Source organism: Onychomys torridus, chromosome 8, assembly GCF_903995425.1.
Source record: "Onychomys torridus chromosome 8, mOncTor1.1, whole genome shotgun sequence".
Classification (NCBI taxonomy): domain Eukaryota; kingdom Metazoa; phylum Chordata; class Mammalia; order Rodentia; family Cricetidae; genus Onychomys; species Onychomys torridus.
The window spans coordinates 47,406,146-47,424,970 of NC_050450.1; the positions used below are offsets into that span (position 1 = coordinate 47,406,146).

The 18,825-nt window shown below is 53.1% G+C and overlaps 1 protein-coding gene across 1 annotated transcript in view; it reads right to left on the reverse strand.

The window, feature by feature from the left end:
* The window catches only part of Wnt3a (Wnt family member 3A), a 42,952-nt gene extending 26,507 nt beyond the window's left edge, over positions 1–16,445 (reverse strand). Inside the window, exons 1-2 of the mRNA XM_036194623.1 lie at positions 16,375–16,445; positions 326–567 (exon numbers count right to left, since the gene is read on the reverse strand). Of these exons, the coding sequence (XP_036050516.1) occupies positions 326–567; positions 16,375–16,445 (313 nt within the window). The remainder of the gene's footprint in view (positions 1–325; positions 568–16,374) is intronic.
* Positions 16,446–18,825: the final 2,380 nt, after the last annotated feature.

Genomic DNA, 18,825 nt, shown 5'->3' on the forward strand with positions numbered 1-18,825 from the left:
TGGAGGTCAACACATGGTAATTATTGCCTTAACCACTACACTTTAGGATAATTTGCTCTTTGCCAGAAGCTAACCAACACCCAGCCCTCCTGCCGTTTTCTCCTTTCCAAACCAGCCCAGGGGCCCCAAGCCCTGCTGGCTGGCATACCTCCCCAACACACTCCAAGCTTCTCTCACCCTGTGGGCTTCTGGTCACCCCCACACCCCGTTCCCCAGAGGCTCTCCTGAAGCATTGGTTGGGAGGAGGAGGGAGGAAGCCCAGCCAGGTGGCGTTTGGAAGGTCTTGTGGTGCCCACATAGAGGTGACCCTCACCGCCCAGGGTACCTTTGTCCAGAACAGGGCCAAAGATTGCCAGGCTGTTGCTGACGGTGGTACAGTTCCAACGCCGGCCTCGGAACTGGTGCTGGCACTCCTGGATGCCAGCCTTGACACCTTCAGCCACACTGGGCATGATCTCCACGTAGTTCCTGCAGAAGCGAAGCTGCTTGGGCACCAGACCTGGGATGCTGGCGCAGAGGATGGGCTGAGTGCTCAGGGAGGAGTGCTGGGGCCCCACAGCCAAGGACCTGGTGGGAGGACAAGACAGTTAGTGAAACCAGCTCTGGAAACAGACACTTTGCTATGGACATGTGCTGGGCCTGATGCTGCTTCTGCCATGAGGGATACCTAGAGACAGGATGCTGTGGACCATGTACCTAAGATGAGGATCAGATGTCAAGCTGTCACAATCAGCTGTGTGCAAAAATCAGTCCAGCATTCCTGCTCTGTAGAGGTCCCTCAGGCTGTGGCTCAGGCTTCTGAAGGCACTGGAGGAGGATACAGAAACTGATGGAGAGCACAGGACGAGAATGGTTGCTAAGGGGTCTCAATGGATCTCAGAGCAGATGGTACTGGTCTTCCCTGAGGAGGGGGTACAGTCAGATCTGGGGGAGGGGGAAACACCAGCTTCCAAAGCAGGGCATAAAATTTGTACTAAATTAATTCCTTCCCACTTTGGACTATTCACCCTGAGATACAAAAGCAGATGTCCTCAAAGTGTGAGGAGGGCGTGGGGAAAAGGTTGTTGGTAAAGTGCCTGCCAGGCAAGCATGAGGTCCTGAGGTAGGATCCTTAGCACCCACGTAAATAGCACCCATGTAAAAACCAGGTTGGCATACACCTGTAACCATAGAACTGAGGGTGAGTGGGCATAGAGGCAGCCAGTCTAGACAGTGAGCTCTGGGTTCAGTGACAGACCCTGTCCTCAAAACGAAGGTGGAGAGTGACAGAGGAAGACACCCAGCATCAATCTTTGGCCTACACACACACACACACACACACACACACACACACGCATATGCACACGCACACCGGCACATACATATACACAGCAGATATTAAGCTCTTTTGTATGAAATAGCATGGTATTTGCACAGTCTGCATACCCTTCCGTATACACCAAACCTAGAAGATAGTGATGCTAACACAGTGGAGTGTCACACTATACCGCACAGAACGCTGAAGCAAGAAGTCCACACATGTTCAGTACACATGCAGTCATTTTTCCAGATATTTTCTCTTTTTTTCCCCCGTTCATTCATTCATTCATTCATTTATTTATTTATTTTTTAGAGCAGGGTTTCTCTGTGTAGCCCTGGCTGTCCTAGAACTCACTCTGTAGCCCAGGCTGGCCTCGAACTCACAGAAATCCACCTGCCTCTGCCTCCCGAGTGCTGGGATTAAAACTGGGCCACCACACCTGGTTATCACCATTGTTTTCAGAAACACTCACTATTAGGACTCATTCTGTAGCTGAGGCTAGCCTGGGACTGGCTATATAGTCCAGGCTGGAACTTAATGATCCTTAGACTCCTACTGCTGGGATTATGGGCATTACCACAGCCAACTTTTCTGAACCACAACTTAAAAGAAAGACTGGCTAGGTCTCTTTGGGAACTGATCATGAGGGAAGAAGAGAGTTTTCTCATGGCCACGGCAGCCCCAAGTGATGCTTACATCCCATCAAGTGTACCTCCAGTCCCAACTCATGGTTTGTGGGTTCCCAACACATATATGACCCTGGGATCTACTCCCCAGAGAGCTGGTCTTTCCTGGTCTCCTGAACACACTCAGGAAACCTGTGTTACACACCACCACATGACACCTTAGTTCAGTCTGTGTCCCTGTGCGCACCCCATGAGGGGAGGGCCTGCCCTTTGCTCCTTCATCCTTTCTCTCTTTGGTATGGATAAGGCCTGTGGGCTGGGTGGGCAGATTTCTTACATCCACACCTGCTTATGATAGGCCCCAGGTACACAGGAAGGCCAGGCCTGGTGCAGGCTGGGGATTGCTCTCAGAAGCTGTGAGCTTTTCCTCTCCGGGCCCCTGACCTGTTTAGTCTGGCTCAGAGGTGCCCCCTTCCTTGCCTGCAGTGGGAATCAGCTTATATTCTTCTCCAGGTGCAGACCACCATGGCTGTCTGTGTGCCCCTGCTGGCACTAGATGGACTGACTGTATGGGCACCTTTGAGTATGGGGTGAGCAGACACTTGGCAGAGAGAGAGAGAGAGAGAGAGAGAGAGAGAGAGAGAGAGAGAGAGAGAGAGAGCACGAGATCACTGTCCAAGGTACTGGCCTGAGGGCCAAGATGTGGGCATGTGGATTGGGATCTGTGCTCTTTACCCTCAAGAATGGCCAAGAGAAAGGGCCTGGTCAGGTTCCCCAGAGTAGAGAGAGACTAGACCAAGGAAGAAAACCACTGCTGTGCCTTGTCACTTTTGGCTGACCATCTTAAAACCAGAAGGCCCCAACGTGTCTCATCAGGCTTTCCTCCTGTGATAGTGGATCAGGAAGAACTTTGTCTCTCCTTCTGCCATTCCTCAGCTCTCCTCTGCACCCCCACCCCCACTGCACCCACCACACTCACCATTCCTCAGCTCTCCTCTGCACCCCCCACTGCACCCACACACTCACCCACCATTCCTCAGCTTTCCTCCACTGTGCCCACACTCACCCTGAGACTCTCCCACCTGTGGGAAAGCAAAATTTCCTCTAGGCCTGGGCGATGCTTTTCTTCCTTCTTTCTTTGGTTGTTGAGACAGGGTCTCTCTACATATCCCTGGAACTCACTATGTAGACCAGGCTGGCCTAAAACTCATGGAGATCCTCCTGCCTCTGACTCTTTCTTTTTAAAAACATTTATTTATTTATTTATTTATTTATTTATTTATTTATTTATTTTATGGTATGGGTGTTTTGCCTGTGTGTTTGTGCAACACCACACTTGTTTCTGCAGTGCTGGGGATCAAACATACTAGGCAATCATTCTACCCACTGAGTTACATCCATGGCTCCCAGAGAAGGAGTAAGGGCATTTACCTATCCATCCAAAGGAGGGATAATCTTCACTCCCAAATGCAGTTAACTGGGAGACTTGGAGTAAGAGTTTCTTAAATAGCAGAAAATGAGAACCTGACCATGTCTGTCTTCACCATAGGAATTGCCCAGGGCCAGTGGCCAGTTCCCAAGTGTGGGTGGTCTCTGCTGTGAAATGCCAGAAGCTAGGGCTCATTCTGGGTGCTGATGATGTGGGGTTAGGAGATGAGCTAAAGGAAAGGTAGCTGAGAAGCTGCTGCAGGCGGCATGGAGCTGTCAGACTTCATCTGCTTTCTCACCTTGTGGGAGTGGCCCAAGGGAAGGCAGAGAGGGGACTTCCCAGGTTCATGGCTACTCCCAGCCCCCTTCCTGGGGATGCTGAGTCAGCCTGCTCTGCCTCCCCTCCTCTGGGCAGGTCCCTGCTCGCCACCTCCCCTAGGAGGCCAGGGTGTGGGCAGCTCCAGCAGGATCCTCTTGGCTCTCCCTTGTGGATTTAGGGAGGTAGAAGAGCCTTCTCCGGATCCAAGGACCCCTTAAGTCCCCTGAATCACACCCTGGATCATTTCTCATTCCCTGGGAGCTGGACCATCAGCCTTGTGGGAAGAATGCTGAGGGCTGAGTAAAGGGTTCCTGTTGTATGACGGAGAAGCAGGGCAGGGTCAAGGAGGTTCATTAAGCATCTGGATTTCAACTGGGCTGTGATGGTCAATCTAGTTTTAGTTTGTTTAGTTACTTCTTTTTATTTACTTATTTATTTTTTTCTGGTTTTGTTTTCTAAGATAGGGTCTCATGTATCTCAGGCTAACTCCAATTTGTTAAGTTGCTAAGGATGACTTTGAAAGCTTCATCCTCCTGCGTCTACCTCCTGAGTGCTGAGATCTCAGGTGTGCACTTCGTGTATACTAACAAGCACTCCGCTAACTAAACTACATCCTGGAACTCATTCTGTAGCCCAGGCTGGCCTCGAACTCACAGAGATCCGCCTGCCTCTGCCTCCTGAGTGCTGGGATTAGGGATAGCTAGCTGCACAAAGTTAAACATCGATTTACTGATTTATTTTTCTTTGTTTTTGAGTCAGGGTCTCACGTATCCCAGACTGGTCTCTAACTCTACATGCGCCAAGGATGACCTTGGTGACATTTGGCTAGCTTACCGTTTCCTGAGTGTCTCTCTCCTCCTTCCCCTTCTCGGCTAGTGAGACTTGCCCTTGTCAAGTAACCACTACTGAGCAACAAGCTCTTGCTAGGTAGCCCAGGCTAGACTCAAACTCATGATTCTCTAGGCTCAGCCTCCCTAATCTGGGACCCCAAGTGTGTACCACACCTGGTTTACTCTTTCTCAACACTAGCATGAGGGTAAACTGGCTGCAGCCTAAGTCCTACAGGCTCTTTGCACTGTTGTCAAGACACATTCCAAGAGACATTTCAGTGGCTAACAGTGCCTATTGCCAAGTCTGACAAACTTCAGTTGGATCCTTAGAATCCACACCATGGAAACCGAACAGATTCATAAAGACTACCCTACCCCCATAAGCATGCTGTGGCATGTGCACAAGTACAAGTAGACACATAATAAATAAATTAAATTAAATTAAAAATTTTAAAAATCGGGCTGGAGAGATGGTTCAGAGGTTAAGAGCACTGACTGTTCTTCCAGAGGTCCTGAGTTCAATTCCCAGCACCCACATGGTGGCTCAAAAAAACCATCTGTAATGAGATCTGGTGCCCTCATCTGACCTGCAGTCACATATGCTGTATACATAATAAATAAATAAATCTTTTTTTAAAAAAAATTTAAAAATCTAAAAGAAATAGCCCAGAAGGAAAGTGGAGACAATTCAGCCACGAGGAACCAAACCAACTGAGTTACAGGAAGGAGAGGAGGTTTGTATTTTGTAGGGTTCAGGCTATGGTGTACTCGAGACTTGTACATACTGTATACAGCCACAGCGCCTGTAATTTCTTCTCCAACTGTCATCCCCACGGTGGAGGTATCTACCTTCCTTCTGGGATGTTAGCAACTGTGGCTGCAACAGCAGTGTGTTGCCTCCTTTCATCATTGAGTAGAGCTGGGAAGGAGAATTCCATTTCTCATCCCATTTGGAACATGGGCATGGGAACTCCACATAGTATCCAAAGGATGCACTGGACTATGACTCCTGGGTTCGAATGTCCACCAAATCTCTCCTGCTGTAGGCTGAGAGGCTGAACCACTCTCCACCCAGAAGGAGGCAGCTAGCTGCTCACTAGGACAAAAACAGCTTCTTTCTTCAGTCCTCTATCTTCAGAACCTCTCCAAGCCCAGAATCTGGCAGCACTCCAAACTCTGAGGTGTTCCCATAGTTCTGAGGTCCAGAACTATGCCCAGAAACTCCTATCAGGACTTTGGAGGCATACACTGAAGTCTGGAGCACTAAGTTTGCCTAACCATGTGTGCATGCAGAAGTTGGATCTGGCTGGGTGGTGGTGGCGGTGGCGCACGCCTTTAATCCCAGCACTTGGGAGGCAGAGGCAGGTGTATCTCTGTGAGTTCAAGGTCAGCCTGGTCTACAAAGTGAGTTCCAGGAAAGGCGCAAAGCTACACAGAGAAACCCTGTCTCAAAAAACCAAAAAAAAAGAAGAAGAAGAAGGAGAAGGAGAAGAAGGAGGAGAAGGAGGAGGAGAAGGAGGAGGAGAAGGAGGAGGAGGAGAAGGAGAAGGAGAAGGAGAAGGAGAAGGAGAAGGAGAAGGAGGAGAAGGAGAAGGAGAAGGAGAAGGAGAAGTTGGATCTGAAGCGTGGGGTTTGTCTCAAAGTTTCTGGCTCTGAGACCAAGGAGTCATGTTCCAAGACCAGAGAGGGACTGTCAGGAGCTACCCCAAGCCAGCCAGCCAGTCCTGGAGAGCTCAGTACTACAAACACAGAAAATGACCCTCAACAATGTAAGTGAGGTTAGAAGTGTCTTCCCCAATCTGACTGACACCTGTGAGCTACAATATTTCCGTAATCCTGTGGGTATCTGTTCCACTTTGACAAGAACTCAAGAGCACATCACTGTCCTTCTCATTTGTACCAGATGTTCCTACCCTCCCCTGAATTCTAGCAACCAGACCAAAAGAAAAAAAAAAAAAAAGAGCGTCTCTGAGAGATGCCACCTTCTAGGGCTCTGGGAGCACATGCCACTACCCCATTGGCTTTGCCTGTGGACAGCTGTCCCTTTCTGCTTCTTCTCAGGGACCTTTCTTTCCACGGATCACCTCACACTGTGTTTGTTCCTTTAAACATCTCTTCATTATCCCTGCCCTGTATCTTCCTGCCCTCCGCTCCAGTTCCCCTGGGACCACTGGGTGGAACTCATGGATGATACCTTCATAGACCCTGTGTGTGACTCCCTCCAGCTAGACAAACTAGGACAGATGCAACCCAAGGCCACCTGGGACAAGAAACCGAGGCTTGGTGAGTAGAACCTGTGCCAAGAGTTCAGGTTAATATGGCAAAAATGGCAGTTCCTTTACGCTGGCTCCCAAGGGCACACCTTCATGCATTCGCGTTCAGATGTGTACACATGCGTCAGAGGTCAGGGGTCAATTTTGTGTGTTCCTTGGGAGCTATGTGCCTTGTATTTTGTTACAAGGTCTCTCATTGGAACTTCTGGCTCACTGATTAGGCTGGCTGGCTAGTCAGTGAGTCCCAGGGGTCTGCCTGTCTCTACCTCCTCAACACTGGTATTTCAAAACTATGCCACTATATTCTGCTTTCTGTGTGTCCTAAGGATCGAACACAGGTCCTCATGGTTGTACAGCAGGCACTTCTTATACTGTTTCTGAGCCATATCTTGGCCCTGATACACTATGACACTCTTAAAATGTGTTAAGCTCCAGTCCAAACAAAATAACAGTTACAAATGAATCCAACATCCAGAGAGGCATCAAGCAGAGCCCATGTATAGCCACCATGTCACAATGACACAGAATTTTAAAGGTGTCCTGCTTCCCCCATAGCACCACTTCCATCAAGGGAGAGCCGTCAAGACGGACGAGGGTGGTGACCACAACCATTAGGTCTCATCTCATTCATTGTGCTAGTCTATCCTGGCCTGCCCTTTGAAACTCCTGGGGCCTCCATTTCCATGGCTGAACAGGAGGTGACTGGGTTAGACCATGGTGGGCCCAGTGCCAGAAACATGCTTTTGTTTGTTTGGGTTTTTTTGAAACAGGGTTTCTCTGTGTAGCCCTGGCTGTCTTGGAACTCACTCTGTAGACCAGGCTGGCCAGGAACTCACAGAGATCCACCTGCCTCTGCCTCCCGAGTGCTGGGATTAAAGATGTGCACCTCCACCGCCCTGCCAGAAACATATGGTTTTTAAACTACTGATCTGAGGCTTCTTTCAGCTTGATGTTCTACAACTCTAATGACACTCCATAGATAAGGAATTGTCTAAGGCTTGAGTTCAAGTGCAAAGTATCTGACCATCTTCATGGGGTCTGAAGGGCCTTTCCCACTGCTCTTCTGCTTTTGTGACACCATTCTCCCAGGAGTTAGTCACGGACATAATTTCTCCTAGACATCTGGAATTCCACTGACCTCTCTGGAGCCATTGATCCTCCTTGAAGGCCAAGACATATCAGGTCTAAACCCCCAAGAGATACCAGGGGATGAAGAAGAGACAGGAAGCAGTGGAACCTGAGCCCTGGCAGCAAGACAGTCACCCTTGCCTGCTTACAAGACCCCCAAGAGATGGCCACAAGCCAAACAGATAAACTGGTGGCCTTCTTCCTGTCCAGCATGAACCTAGTCTTTACTAAGCCCCTAGTGCCCACCCTGGCACATAGATGCTTCTGGCATGTGCCGACCAGTGTCCAGACAAAGACAGACAGCCTCATTTGAGGCTTCTCAAGAGACCCTTTGTCCCCATCTTTTGCCCAGGAGAGTATTGAAACTTAGAGATGCTGTCATCAGTCACTCCCAATCCGTATCCAGCTCCACCGGCTGGGAGGTCACTGTAAGGTCTGAACCCTGCCTTGGGGTGATGGAAACAGCTAGGCAGGAGGGCCCTGCCTGGGCCTGGGGAGAAGTTGGGAGGCCGGCACGCCCTCACTGCACCCATTTCTCTGCACCTGGCCTTTGTGATTCACTACAGGAGGAATTCATTCCATTTCCCCTCTCTCTGCCAACCAGGGTGGAGGACAGCCTCTCGGGAGAAGCCTATACTCTCTACTTCTAGCTAGGATTGTAACTGTCCAACTGGATGTCACATTGCGATGTCCTCTGGACACCCACACCCTTCAAGTTAGAGAGTTCCCTCCAACTCCTCTGAGAGGCCTGGCCGTCGCACCCTGGGTCCCAGCAGAAGGACTGGCAGTTAAAGTTAGGCAGCAGACGGTGGCCTCTGAGCACTACAGACCCCATTTAACTGCCAAGGCCACCATCAAAAAGTTCCCCAAATGCAGATGTTTAAACCAAGCCTTAGAAAGCAGGTCTGAAACTTTTGAACCTTACAAAAGCGTGTATCTGTGGGTCAAACAAGAACAACCCACACCAATGAAAATACCTGTGTCATGCCAATCAGATCACAGACTCCGCTTGCCTTCACTTTCATTAATGCTGTTAATTTTTTATTATTACTTAATCATAGTTTGTTTTGAAAGGAGTAGGCATCGCCTTCAACTTAGAGCACGCAGAACACTGTTTTGGAATACAGCCCCATCCCTAGACTCAGGGTTTCATCCTGTGGCTGCAGCCACGTGAGCCGCGTCTGCAGCCGGCAAACACTAATGGTTTTTCTCCCCCCTCCTTCCCTTGCTCCTGTTGAAAGGCCGGGCACCTGGCCAGGGATATAGCAGAGACGCTGGCTGTGACATGCAGGGGAGGAAGGAGGCTGGTCCAGGACTGTGAGATGGGCAGCAGGCCAGCCTAGCCTGGGCCAGCACTGGCCTCCCTTGGCCAAGGGCCTCCAGCTTCTATTTGGTCTCAAGTGAATTTTCCCACCCTTGTGTCATGGCTCTGGTTCCATGTTAGCTAGTGTTGAGCCTGCAGGAGCAAGCAGGGGACCCACTGCCATTTTTGATGGACGCTCGTGGGCAGACAGAGAGGGGGCCATGTGAGGAGGTAAATCAGCAGGGGTGCTGAGGCTGGTTGCATTTGGACAGGCATAGGTGAGGGACCCAGGCTGCAGTGCTTACAATTCACTTGCTTAATGTGACACCCTTCCCTGTCCTAGGCCTTGGTTTCCCCATTGTCTGATGAGGTGGTCAGACTTTATTCTAACCGAGGCTTTAAAATAGGAGTGGGGCATATAAGCTGTCTACTCCAAAGTCTCCATTGCTTTTCTGACTACAGAGGGGCTGAGCCACATCCTGTGGACAGAGCCTCTGGGGCCTTTCTCCCGGGGAAGCTCTGTACACTGGTGGCCCTGTTACCTGCCTATCTAGGACTGTCTACCTCTCCTTACATCTGTATCTGGTGCAGGGGGTGCCTTGTTTGCCTGACTTCTCTCATCCTCTGCTGGAAGGGAATCAGGCACAGTAAACACTAGGTTGGATCCTGGCAAGTGGGATTCCCAAGGCTCTGCCCAGGCTCAGAGGGAACAAGGAGGATCATCGGTAGAGGTCTCTGCTGTTAAGGGTCCTGGGCCAGTGTGTTGCAGGTTGATGGAGTATCCATGCCTTTCTCTCTGGAGTACTGGGTCTCTCAGTGGCAACACCAGGCTTCCACTTTCATACCTGAGACCCAAGGCATGGGGCTCTCTCTCTCATGGACAACCAAAGCACACTCTCCTGTCTTGAATGGGACTGCCCAGGAACCAACCAGATGAAAAGCTGTGTTCCTGAGATCCCCAAAGATCAGCTGTTTTCCCCCAAATAGACAGCATCCTCAGGAAGTAGAAGCCCTCTTTGAGATTCCAGTGCTTTCTGAGGTGGGGAGGGGTCCCAAGTCCTCACTCCAGGCTGCACAGGGCCCTGCCTGAAGCCTTCCCAGCCAGCGCCTGTCCTGCCCCGCCGGGCCAGCAGGATTACTGACACATACTTTGAGCGAGTCCTGGCAGGCGGGAGGCTCCCGCGCCGGCGGCCATGTGTTTGCCAGCCTCCCTGGGCGGCAGCGGCACGTTCTGCTGGTGAAGGAATGTGGAAGCGCCAATGTATCAGACACCTCCAGGGTGTCACCTGAGGAGCCCCGAGGGAGACCTAGGCAGAGGCAGAGGCCAGGTACCCCTAGGTCTCAGGGCTAGAAAGCTGTCATGTGGTGGGATGGGGGTAGGTATTAGAAATATTAAAACATGTCCCTATGTCCTCTGAGCTCAGGTGCAGCATCCGATTTTCACAGGAAGGGCTCTGTCCATTCAACACAACCTTACTGATTGGCTGAAGAGGGCAAAAAGCAAGGCCAGGAAGAAGAAAGGAAGCCATCCTGACAGCTTGACCAGTGAGTCTGCTTGATGGAGTCACAGCCTTGATGGTAGGTGCAGGGAGTGTGTCATTTCCAAAGGAAGAGGATGCTCCTGTGAACAGGTGGCCCACATGGCTGAGACCTCTCTGGCCCTTGGCCTGAGCCTCTCTGAGATTAGTCCCAGAATGCTCTACAAAGACAGTGTGTATCTATCAGCTCACTGTGAGGACATATTTCTTTCAGGTGCACATGATGGAATTGGGGACTTTGTCGACTCCAAGGAGGGCTGCGCTGTTAACAGCCTCCTGGACAGTTCAGCCTTTGGATGTGAAGGGGAGTGGCCAGCCCCCTTCCTCAGCCTTGGATTTTGCAGCTCATCATCTCCCAGACTGCAAGACTGGTACCAGGTCGGACCTTTCCCACCATGAGCCCATGTCAGTCTCTTTTCAGTTAGCTACCCCCTCGGCTGCAGCCTCCTTCTCCAGAGAACTGTCCGATATCCCGATGATCCTCCCTGAAGCCTCTCAGTCCAAATGCCTAATTCTTGAGCTCCCCAGAAAAGAAGCAAATGCAGACATTCCCAAGGCTGGGCTGGCAGTCCTCACACCTGGGTCCCGGGGTATAGGTGGGGGAAGAACTCTGCTCAGGAGTGATTTCAGGCTGCCACACAGGCTTAGATGCCTCCTCACCAACCAGAGGAGAATCCGACTTGTCAGGCAGCTATCTTCAAGCTTCTGTGACATCCCCAACCTCTCCCTCCACCACACACACACACACACACACACACACACACACACACACACACACACACACACACATGAATGCACGAGAGTGCATGCTTTCATTTCAGATTGTATTTCTTCACAGACAAGTGGCTGATCTTTCACAGATGGGATCTGGTCACACACCAAGAAGCACTGATCATATTCTGAGGACCAAGGTGACAAATCTGAGTCCTGTTTCCTGAATTCTGGACCATACCAAAAAGAAGGATGGTAGAGTTGCCAAGGAACTGAAATTTTCTGACCCTCCAGGCCAAAGGTTTGTACAAGGGACCAAATGTCTGTGTATGTGGGGGATGTTACCAGTCCATTAATGATCACCTAAAAGTATACTCACTGCTACTATATTGACTGACCCTCTGCTCTGGACACAAAGGGGTCTGGGAAGCTTTATGCAAATGAGATAGAAAATCTTTTTAAGGGGGCCTGAAGCCGGAGAAAGAAAGATACCCAGCCTTGGAGACATCCCCCCCATAGCATCTGTAGGTGTCAGCACCAAAGTCTGGAGGAGCTGGACAAGCTGGGCTCTGGAAAGGGCTGGCTTTGACTGTTCCTTTGGTGGTTAATGAAGAACGTTAGGTGACTGGCAGTTCTGGAGCAGCAACGCCCTGCCCAGAGCCCGAGCAGCTTCAGTACTACTTGTAGTGGTGATTTGCTTCATGTCTTGCTTTCTCTTGCTTTGTGAGTTGTATGTTAGTTACTGACCAAGAGAAGTGAGAGAAGGGAAGAAGGAGGAAAGGGAAGGGGGAGGGAGGGAACAGAAAGATGGTGAACTGAGACAGAGCTGGGCAGAGGAGGAAGGAGCAAGAAGATCCTCATGTACCCACCACCACCCCCAAGGGCCACACTGCTGTGTTCCCACCCTCCCTGGGGGTGAGAATGGAGGCCATGCTTTTGTGGGCTGGACTGGGATGAGGCTCATAAAGGTCAGCTCTGGGAGTGGGGACTGCAGACCTGCCTGTAACAAGCCAAGAAATTTAGCTTGACTCTTCCTCAGTCTACCTGTCTCTGCCCAGCTTACCTTTTTCATCTGCTTGTCTGCACCACACAGCAGCCTACTCACTGTGGCTACCTGATGATTCTACATGTACTACCCACCTCATCTGTAACCTCTCTACCTTATCCCCACTCCCAGGGTCACAGTGCCCCCCCCCCATATTCTCTCTCTCTCTCTCACCTTCTCTGTGTGTCCCACCAGGAGACTTTGTCCCCACTGTGGGGCTTACTGCTGACAGTCATCACCGGGCCACAAGAGGATAGGAAGTGGGCTAAGGACACTGGCTTCTAGGCGCTCTCTGTGCCCAGCAGCACATGGGGGCATGGCTGCAGAACTGTTAGAAGCCAGAGGGACCTCTATACAGAGAAGAGGAACTAGAGTTGGTCTTAAAGAAATGGGACACAGCACACAGTCTCAGGGGTACCGGGGAGAACCCCAGGAAGGAGATTGTTAGAAGCTACTGAGGGGCTGTGAGAGAGCTGGGCACTGGCCCCACCTGCTCTGCACTGTGGCTTCATACTCAGGAGCCCATGGTCCAACAGGAACTTGTCCACAGGAGAGGAGCCCAGATGAAAAAGGGAGACCCCGGCTGGGACCCCGGCTCTTCCACCAGCAAAGGAGCAGGGAAGCAGCCACCTAAACAGGAAATTCAGAGGGCAGTGAGGGCATGGGGTAAGTGTGGGTTGAGAATGAGGCTAGCCGTGGCCAGGGAGGGTGGGAACACAGCAGTGCAGTGTGGCCCATGGGGTGGTGACGAGCACAAAGGAATTTGTAAATTTGAATAAAGTCAATTCCCCTGCCATGAGATTAGCTCAGAGTCTGGAGAGAAGGGGGGGGCACAAGGCTGACCCCTGGGACAGGAGATAAGAAGAAGGCAGGAGGAAGAGGGGTCAGGGAGAGCAGCACATCTTAGATTTCTTCCAGCATCCATAGGGACGTCCTCTAAAGGAATCCACATTCTTTGAGCCTTATGAACCTCTCCCCTTCCCCTGGGCTCTTTGCAATCAGTTCTAATTCTGTGAGAAGAGAAACTGGAAAGAGGAGTGGGGAAGGCGAACAGCACCCCCCCCCGGGGGGGTGCTTGGTCTGGTCCACTTGCCTGCCCCTTGCCCCAGCTCTTAAAGATCCCAGAAGAGACACTCTTGGAGGTCGTACCTTGACAGACCTGTCTCTGTGTGGTATCACGACTGGCACTGGGGCTGGACACACCATCCCTCAGAGTAGGTCCTGGGGAGGTGGTGGACATTCGTAGTCACCCAAGGAGCAGAGCACAGCTAACTTTCTCCTCTCCCCCTCGTTCCCCCTGAGAGCCACACCAACTTCAAAAGCCTGATTACTCCTGATTGGAGATTTCCTGGTTTTGTTCCTCCAGGTGAGGTTTTCTGCCATTCACTTTCACTTTCATAGGTGAAGGGAGTTGGGGACCAGAAAGGGGAAGGGAGGCACAGGCCCGGTAGAAGGTGAAGTAACAATTTGCGCAGGCTGAGCATAAATGTAACAAATCATAGGGGAAAAAAGAGAAAGGTTCCCAAGTCCTCTGCTTTGCCTCCGTGTGGAGCTCACAAGTAGCCCACCCAGCAGTGGCCATGATGTCGTTCCCCGCCCCACCCCCCACTTCTGGGACTATGTCTCATCTAGACTCGAGTGTGGGCAGGAGAAAAGAGGAGACACTTGAAGCTTGGAGAGGTAGAAAATGCAAAGCAACCTTTATTAACGAGCCAGCTACCACGCTGTATAAAGTGCCCCCCCCCCCCCCCCCCCCGCAGCCGTTGCTACTCTTTTTAGGGGACTCCTCTCCATAGCCAGCTGACACTTTGAGCCTGCCAGGGTGGAGAGGAACTCGGTCTTGTCCCCAGGAAGCCAGCATCCCAGAGTGAGGGGGGGCTGCTTCTCAGGAAGCAGAATTGTTAAGTGTGAGAATCCTACAGAGAACAAAGTGGGAGTAGGGGGTGGGCGGAGAGGTGACTCTTGTCACCCACCCCTATGAATACCAGGTGGACTTCCGTATCACTTTCTGAGGCCAAAGGGCTGCCCCAGTCCTTTGATGGGCGGGGTGGGGAGGCTAGGGGGCCTCACTTTTTTCACACCCCTCCCCTCTCACCTGGAGAATGCCGGGTGACACCCGAGGGGGTCTAACAGCCCAGGTGAAAAGGAAGCTATACTTCTGTTGGGCTGGGTGGACCCGGCTAGAGATCCCCACCCACCCACCCCACGACCTTAGGGACAAAAAAATCCCAGGGCGCGGGGTAGCTAGGAGGCTGGCGACAAGGCCCTTCTTTATGGGAGTAGAGCGGGGGCGAAGGCGCTTCCTCTTGAGCCCAGGAATTCAGCGGCGGCGGGTTCTAATTAGAAGCCTGGCGCAGGAGCGGGCAGCCCTCGGGGCTCTCTCGGACGCGCTGCCCCTGGCTCCCAGCGACCCGTAGGACGCGCCTCAATGTGTCCGCGCTACTAGACGTGCGGGTCGCAGCCCCGCGCTCCCGGAGGCCACAGGGCTCCGCAGGTGCCGCTCCAGGTCGTAAAAACTCACGTGAGCCGAGGCTCAGCTAGGTCCCTGTAGAGCGCGTCCGCTGCCCCAGCAGCCTCTCCAGCCCCTAGCAGACTCCCCGCTGCTCACCCTCCATCCCTGCAGCGGCGCGGGCCCTGCATCCCCACCCCAGGCTCCTCTCCTGAAGCATCTCGAAGAGAAAAATGATTATCGGATTAGATGTACTTCAGCTCGCTGGGTCCCCCCTTCCCCTCGGCATAATTATTATAATTCCAGGCAAGCTGTCGGAGAGTGATCCTGGTGTGTGTGTGTGTGTGTGTGTGTGTGTGTGTGTGTGTGTGTGCATGTATGTGGGGAGGCTTCTGTCCAACTGAGTCTCCACCAGCGGCCCGCCCCGGCCCCTTGGCGCCCGCATTCCTCTCGCTTGTGTTCAAGAGATCTGCGCATCTGATCGTGGCCTTAAGTCTGAGCTCTATGTAGGGAGGGGGGTTGTCACACCCCCGAAGAAGGGGCTCCCCAATTTCCCCTCTTCTCAGGGTACGTGCGGAGGACGTGGGGCCTGAGAACTAGGACCTTTCCTTTCCTTAACCTCACTCCATCCTCAGGCTGAGAAGGGTCTCCTCATAGTGTGCCCTGTCTGGAGAGGAGGATGCTGTCCAGCCTCTCCAGGACTGGGTCTCCGAAGCCTCTCACTCTGGGAAACTCAAACCCCTCACTTTACCTATTGCTCATCCCTCCCTGTATCAGCGTTTCCTTGTCAGGCAGATATAGGCTGTGGACAGCAGATCGACCCCTACACCCCGACAGCCACGAAGAAGCGACAGCGACAGCGTTGGGGAAGCGCGCAGGGCTCCCCGGCTGGCCCCGGTGCGCCTTGCCGCAGGCTCCGCGCCACTCCCCGCCCGGTCTCGGACTGTCTTTACGTAACTGCGCTGCCCCGAGCTGTTCGGTCTTGTCTCGCCGACTTTGTTTTAAAGTGTGTGTGTGTGTGTGTGTGTGTGTGTGTGTGTGTGTGTGTGTGTGTGTGTGTGTAAGATACGTTCCCCAAGAAGAGTCTCCCTCTTCCTTGCGCTGCTTCCCTTTTACACACTCTCTTTCCTCGACCGTCGCCTCGGCGTTAGTGTCATGTGCTGACCCGCTCCCTGCCATTCTTGTTCGACGCCAGGGACAGCATGGACCTTCACTGCCCTCCCTCCCCGCCTGCCAGGGGAATCAATGTCCCCGGAAGCTCCGCCACCCGCGTCCCAGCTGCGGCCCGAACAGGTCCAAGTGGCAGCCAAGGAAAACAACCCGCCTGCAGCCAGTGCGCAGAGCAACGGTGGGGCCCCTGCCCCGAGGGGCGGCTGCCCTAGGGTGGCACAGGGGCCGGAGCGAACGCAAGAAGACTCACTCACCACCAGATCGGGTAGCTGCCCAGAGCCTGCTTCAGGCTGCAGAGCACTAGGAGGTATCCGAGAGGAGCCATTGCGGGCTTGAGCGCGCAGGGCGGGGAGTCCGCCCGGAGAGCGCGGGCGCCGGGGCTGGCCCGGCCCTGGGAAGTGGCGCGGCTGCAGAGGCGCTGGGCCCTCTGTGGCAGCGGGGTGCGCGGGGTTCCCGGGTGTGCACCGGTACGCGGGCTCCGAGGGCGGCGCTGCACCAGGTGGGCCGGCGGCCGGGCGGCGGGCCGAGGCCCTGGGCGGCGCGGGGCGGCGGGGGCGGGGCAGCGCCGCGGGGGGCGCCCGCCGGGGCTGGGGCTGGGGCGGGGCGGGCGGGGGGCGGGCGGGGCCCTGGGGGTTTGGAGCCTCGCGGCGCTGGCCCCTCCCGCAGCCGTGGGTGCGCAGGGTGCTAGGGTGAATGAGAACGCGCCCGGGACTGAGGTGTTGAAGGTGTGTGCAGCAGCGCGCTGGAGTATGTCGGTGTTCATAGAGGGGTGCTAGGGTGCGCGCGGGGTGCTGGGGCACTGCAGGTACGTGCCGGTGTACAATGCGCGCCGGGGTGCACAGGGTGTTAGATCTGCCCAGGTGTGCATGGGGTGTTCTTGTGCATGGGGTTAGTGGCCTTCCAGGGCCGCGCTGTGCCAGCGGGGAATTGCACCACTGCGTAGTCCTCCGGCTCGGTCTTGGTTCTTCCTGGATCTCAACCCATCAGAATCACTGTGCCAGGCCCTGGATCTCCAGCTCTGGGCTCCCTGAGCTGAGGGCAAGAAAGACACACAGCCTCAACTCCAGCGCTTTTTTTTTTTTTTTTTTAAATATTCTGCCACATCCTGTCTCTTGCTCTTGGCAGCGTGGAAGTTCCTCTGGTGCATCAACTTACTTCAGGAGTCTGTCTGTAGCCACACCCCCGCCCGGAGCAGGGACCACTGCAAACCCTCTGGACAGGTAGCAGTTGGGGACTCTGAGCCCAAGAACTGATTCCCTCTACTCTCTCCCTCATATCCAACCAGGGAAGAAAACACAGAAGTCCATTGGAGGGGATTTGCAGTTATTGGGCTCAGGCTCTGGAACGGCTTCTAGTTCTGCTCAAGGCAATAGATCTAGTTCTGCTCAAGACAGTAGCAGTCTATTCAGGAAAACCACCACCACCACCACCACCACCACCAAAACCAAACTGTCCATTTTTGCAAATCTTACTATGTTGCTGATTGGACAGACAAAGAGAATTTTCCAAAGTCACACACACTGATTCCTCCTGACTGAGGCCATTTGCAGAATTTTGTACCCCAAGGAAAGACCCTAGGGAGTTCTGTAATGTGAGGATAAGGTACAAGTTTGGATGCGCCCCAGCTTCTCCCTGGGGCGCCTAAAGGCATAACAGGTAAGAGACACCTCCCACCAGGGAGTGGTCCTCAGCACTTGAGGCTGTAAGGGAAGCTCAGCAGGAATTTTGCAGCATTTTTGATTGAATAAAGAGCCACCAAGGCAGAGCAAGTTTCAGGCGTGTTAATGGTGCAGTGCCCGTTTCTAGAGCCCTTGGTCTTAAGCTATGACTCACGTGGTGACTTGGGGATAGGAGCATAGAGTGGTCTCTGGTGGAGGTGGTGTATGGTGGGGGGTACCCTGTTCAGGCCTGCTTCTCAAAGCAGGAGATGGCCAACTGTTTCTGTAAGTTTAGTATAGACTGAAGAAGAAACACAGTCAGGCTGCTCCCTGTAGCCTGCCTCCTCCCACCCAATGTCTGTATTTGGTTACCATCAGTAAAGGAAGTTCATGATGTAGAGGATGCCATCCATGGTTCATAGACCCTGGCTCCAGGAGTCACCTGAAGATAGCGTCAGGAGACCCGAGTTTGGAGTGAAAACCATCCTTTTTCTTGTGCACCACCATCGTGAGGCCGCTTAGTCAAAGTGAGTGTGGCCTTTGTCTGCCCTTCCTAGTCTGTGTCACTACTGGGCCAAAGTCACGGGGAAGGAGGGAAGAACTCTGGAATGAGGCAGGCAGTGAGGAGAGCTGGCTCATCAGTACTTTGGACTCGGTCTCTCTCTCTTTCTCTCTCTCTCTCTCTCTCTCTCTCTCTCTCTCTCTCTCAGTGAAAATCCCACCCAGTTACCAATTGCTGGGAGAACCTGGACTAAGGATGATGAAGGAACCTGAGCCCAGCAGGAAGGCTCCCAGCTCCTTCACCTCCCCGTGCTGTGGTCTGGGGATTAGAGCATTGGTGAGCAGCACTCCAGGGGCCGCTGGCTCTCCAGACACAAAGGAGGGTGACCCTGAGTACCCACCAGCAGGGTGCATCCTTGTTCTCCACAGAACTTTTTTTAGATTCCACTGAATGAGGCATGTAGGTACTGATACATCAGGCCGCTCTCCTGTTCTCTCTCTCTCTCTCTCTCTCTCTCTCTCTCTCTCTCTCTCTCCCTCCCTCCC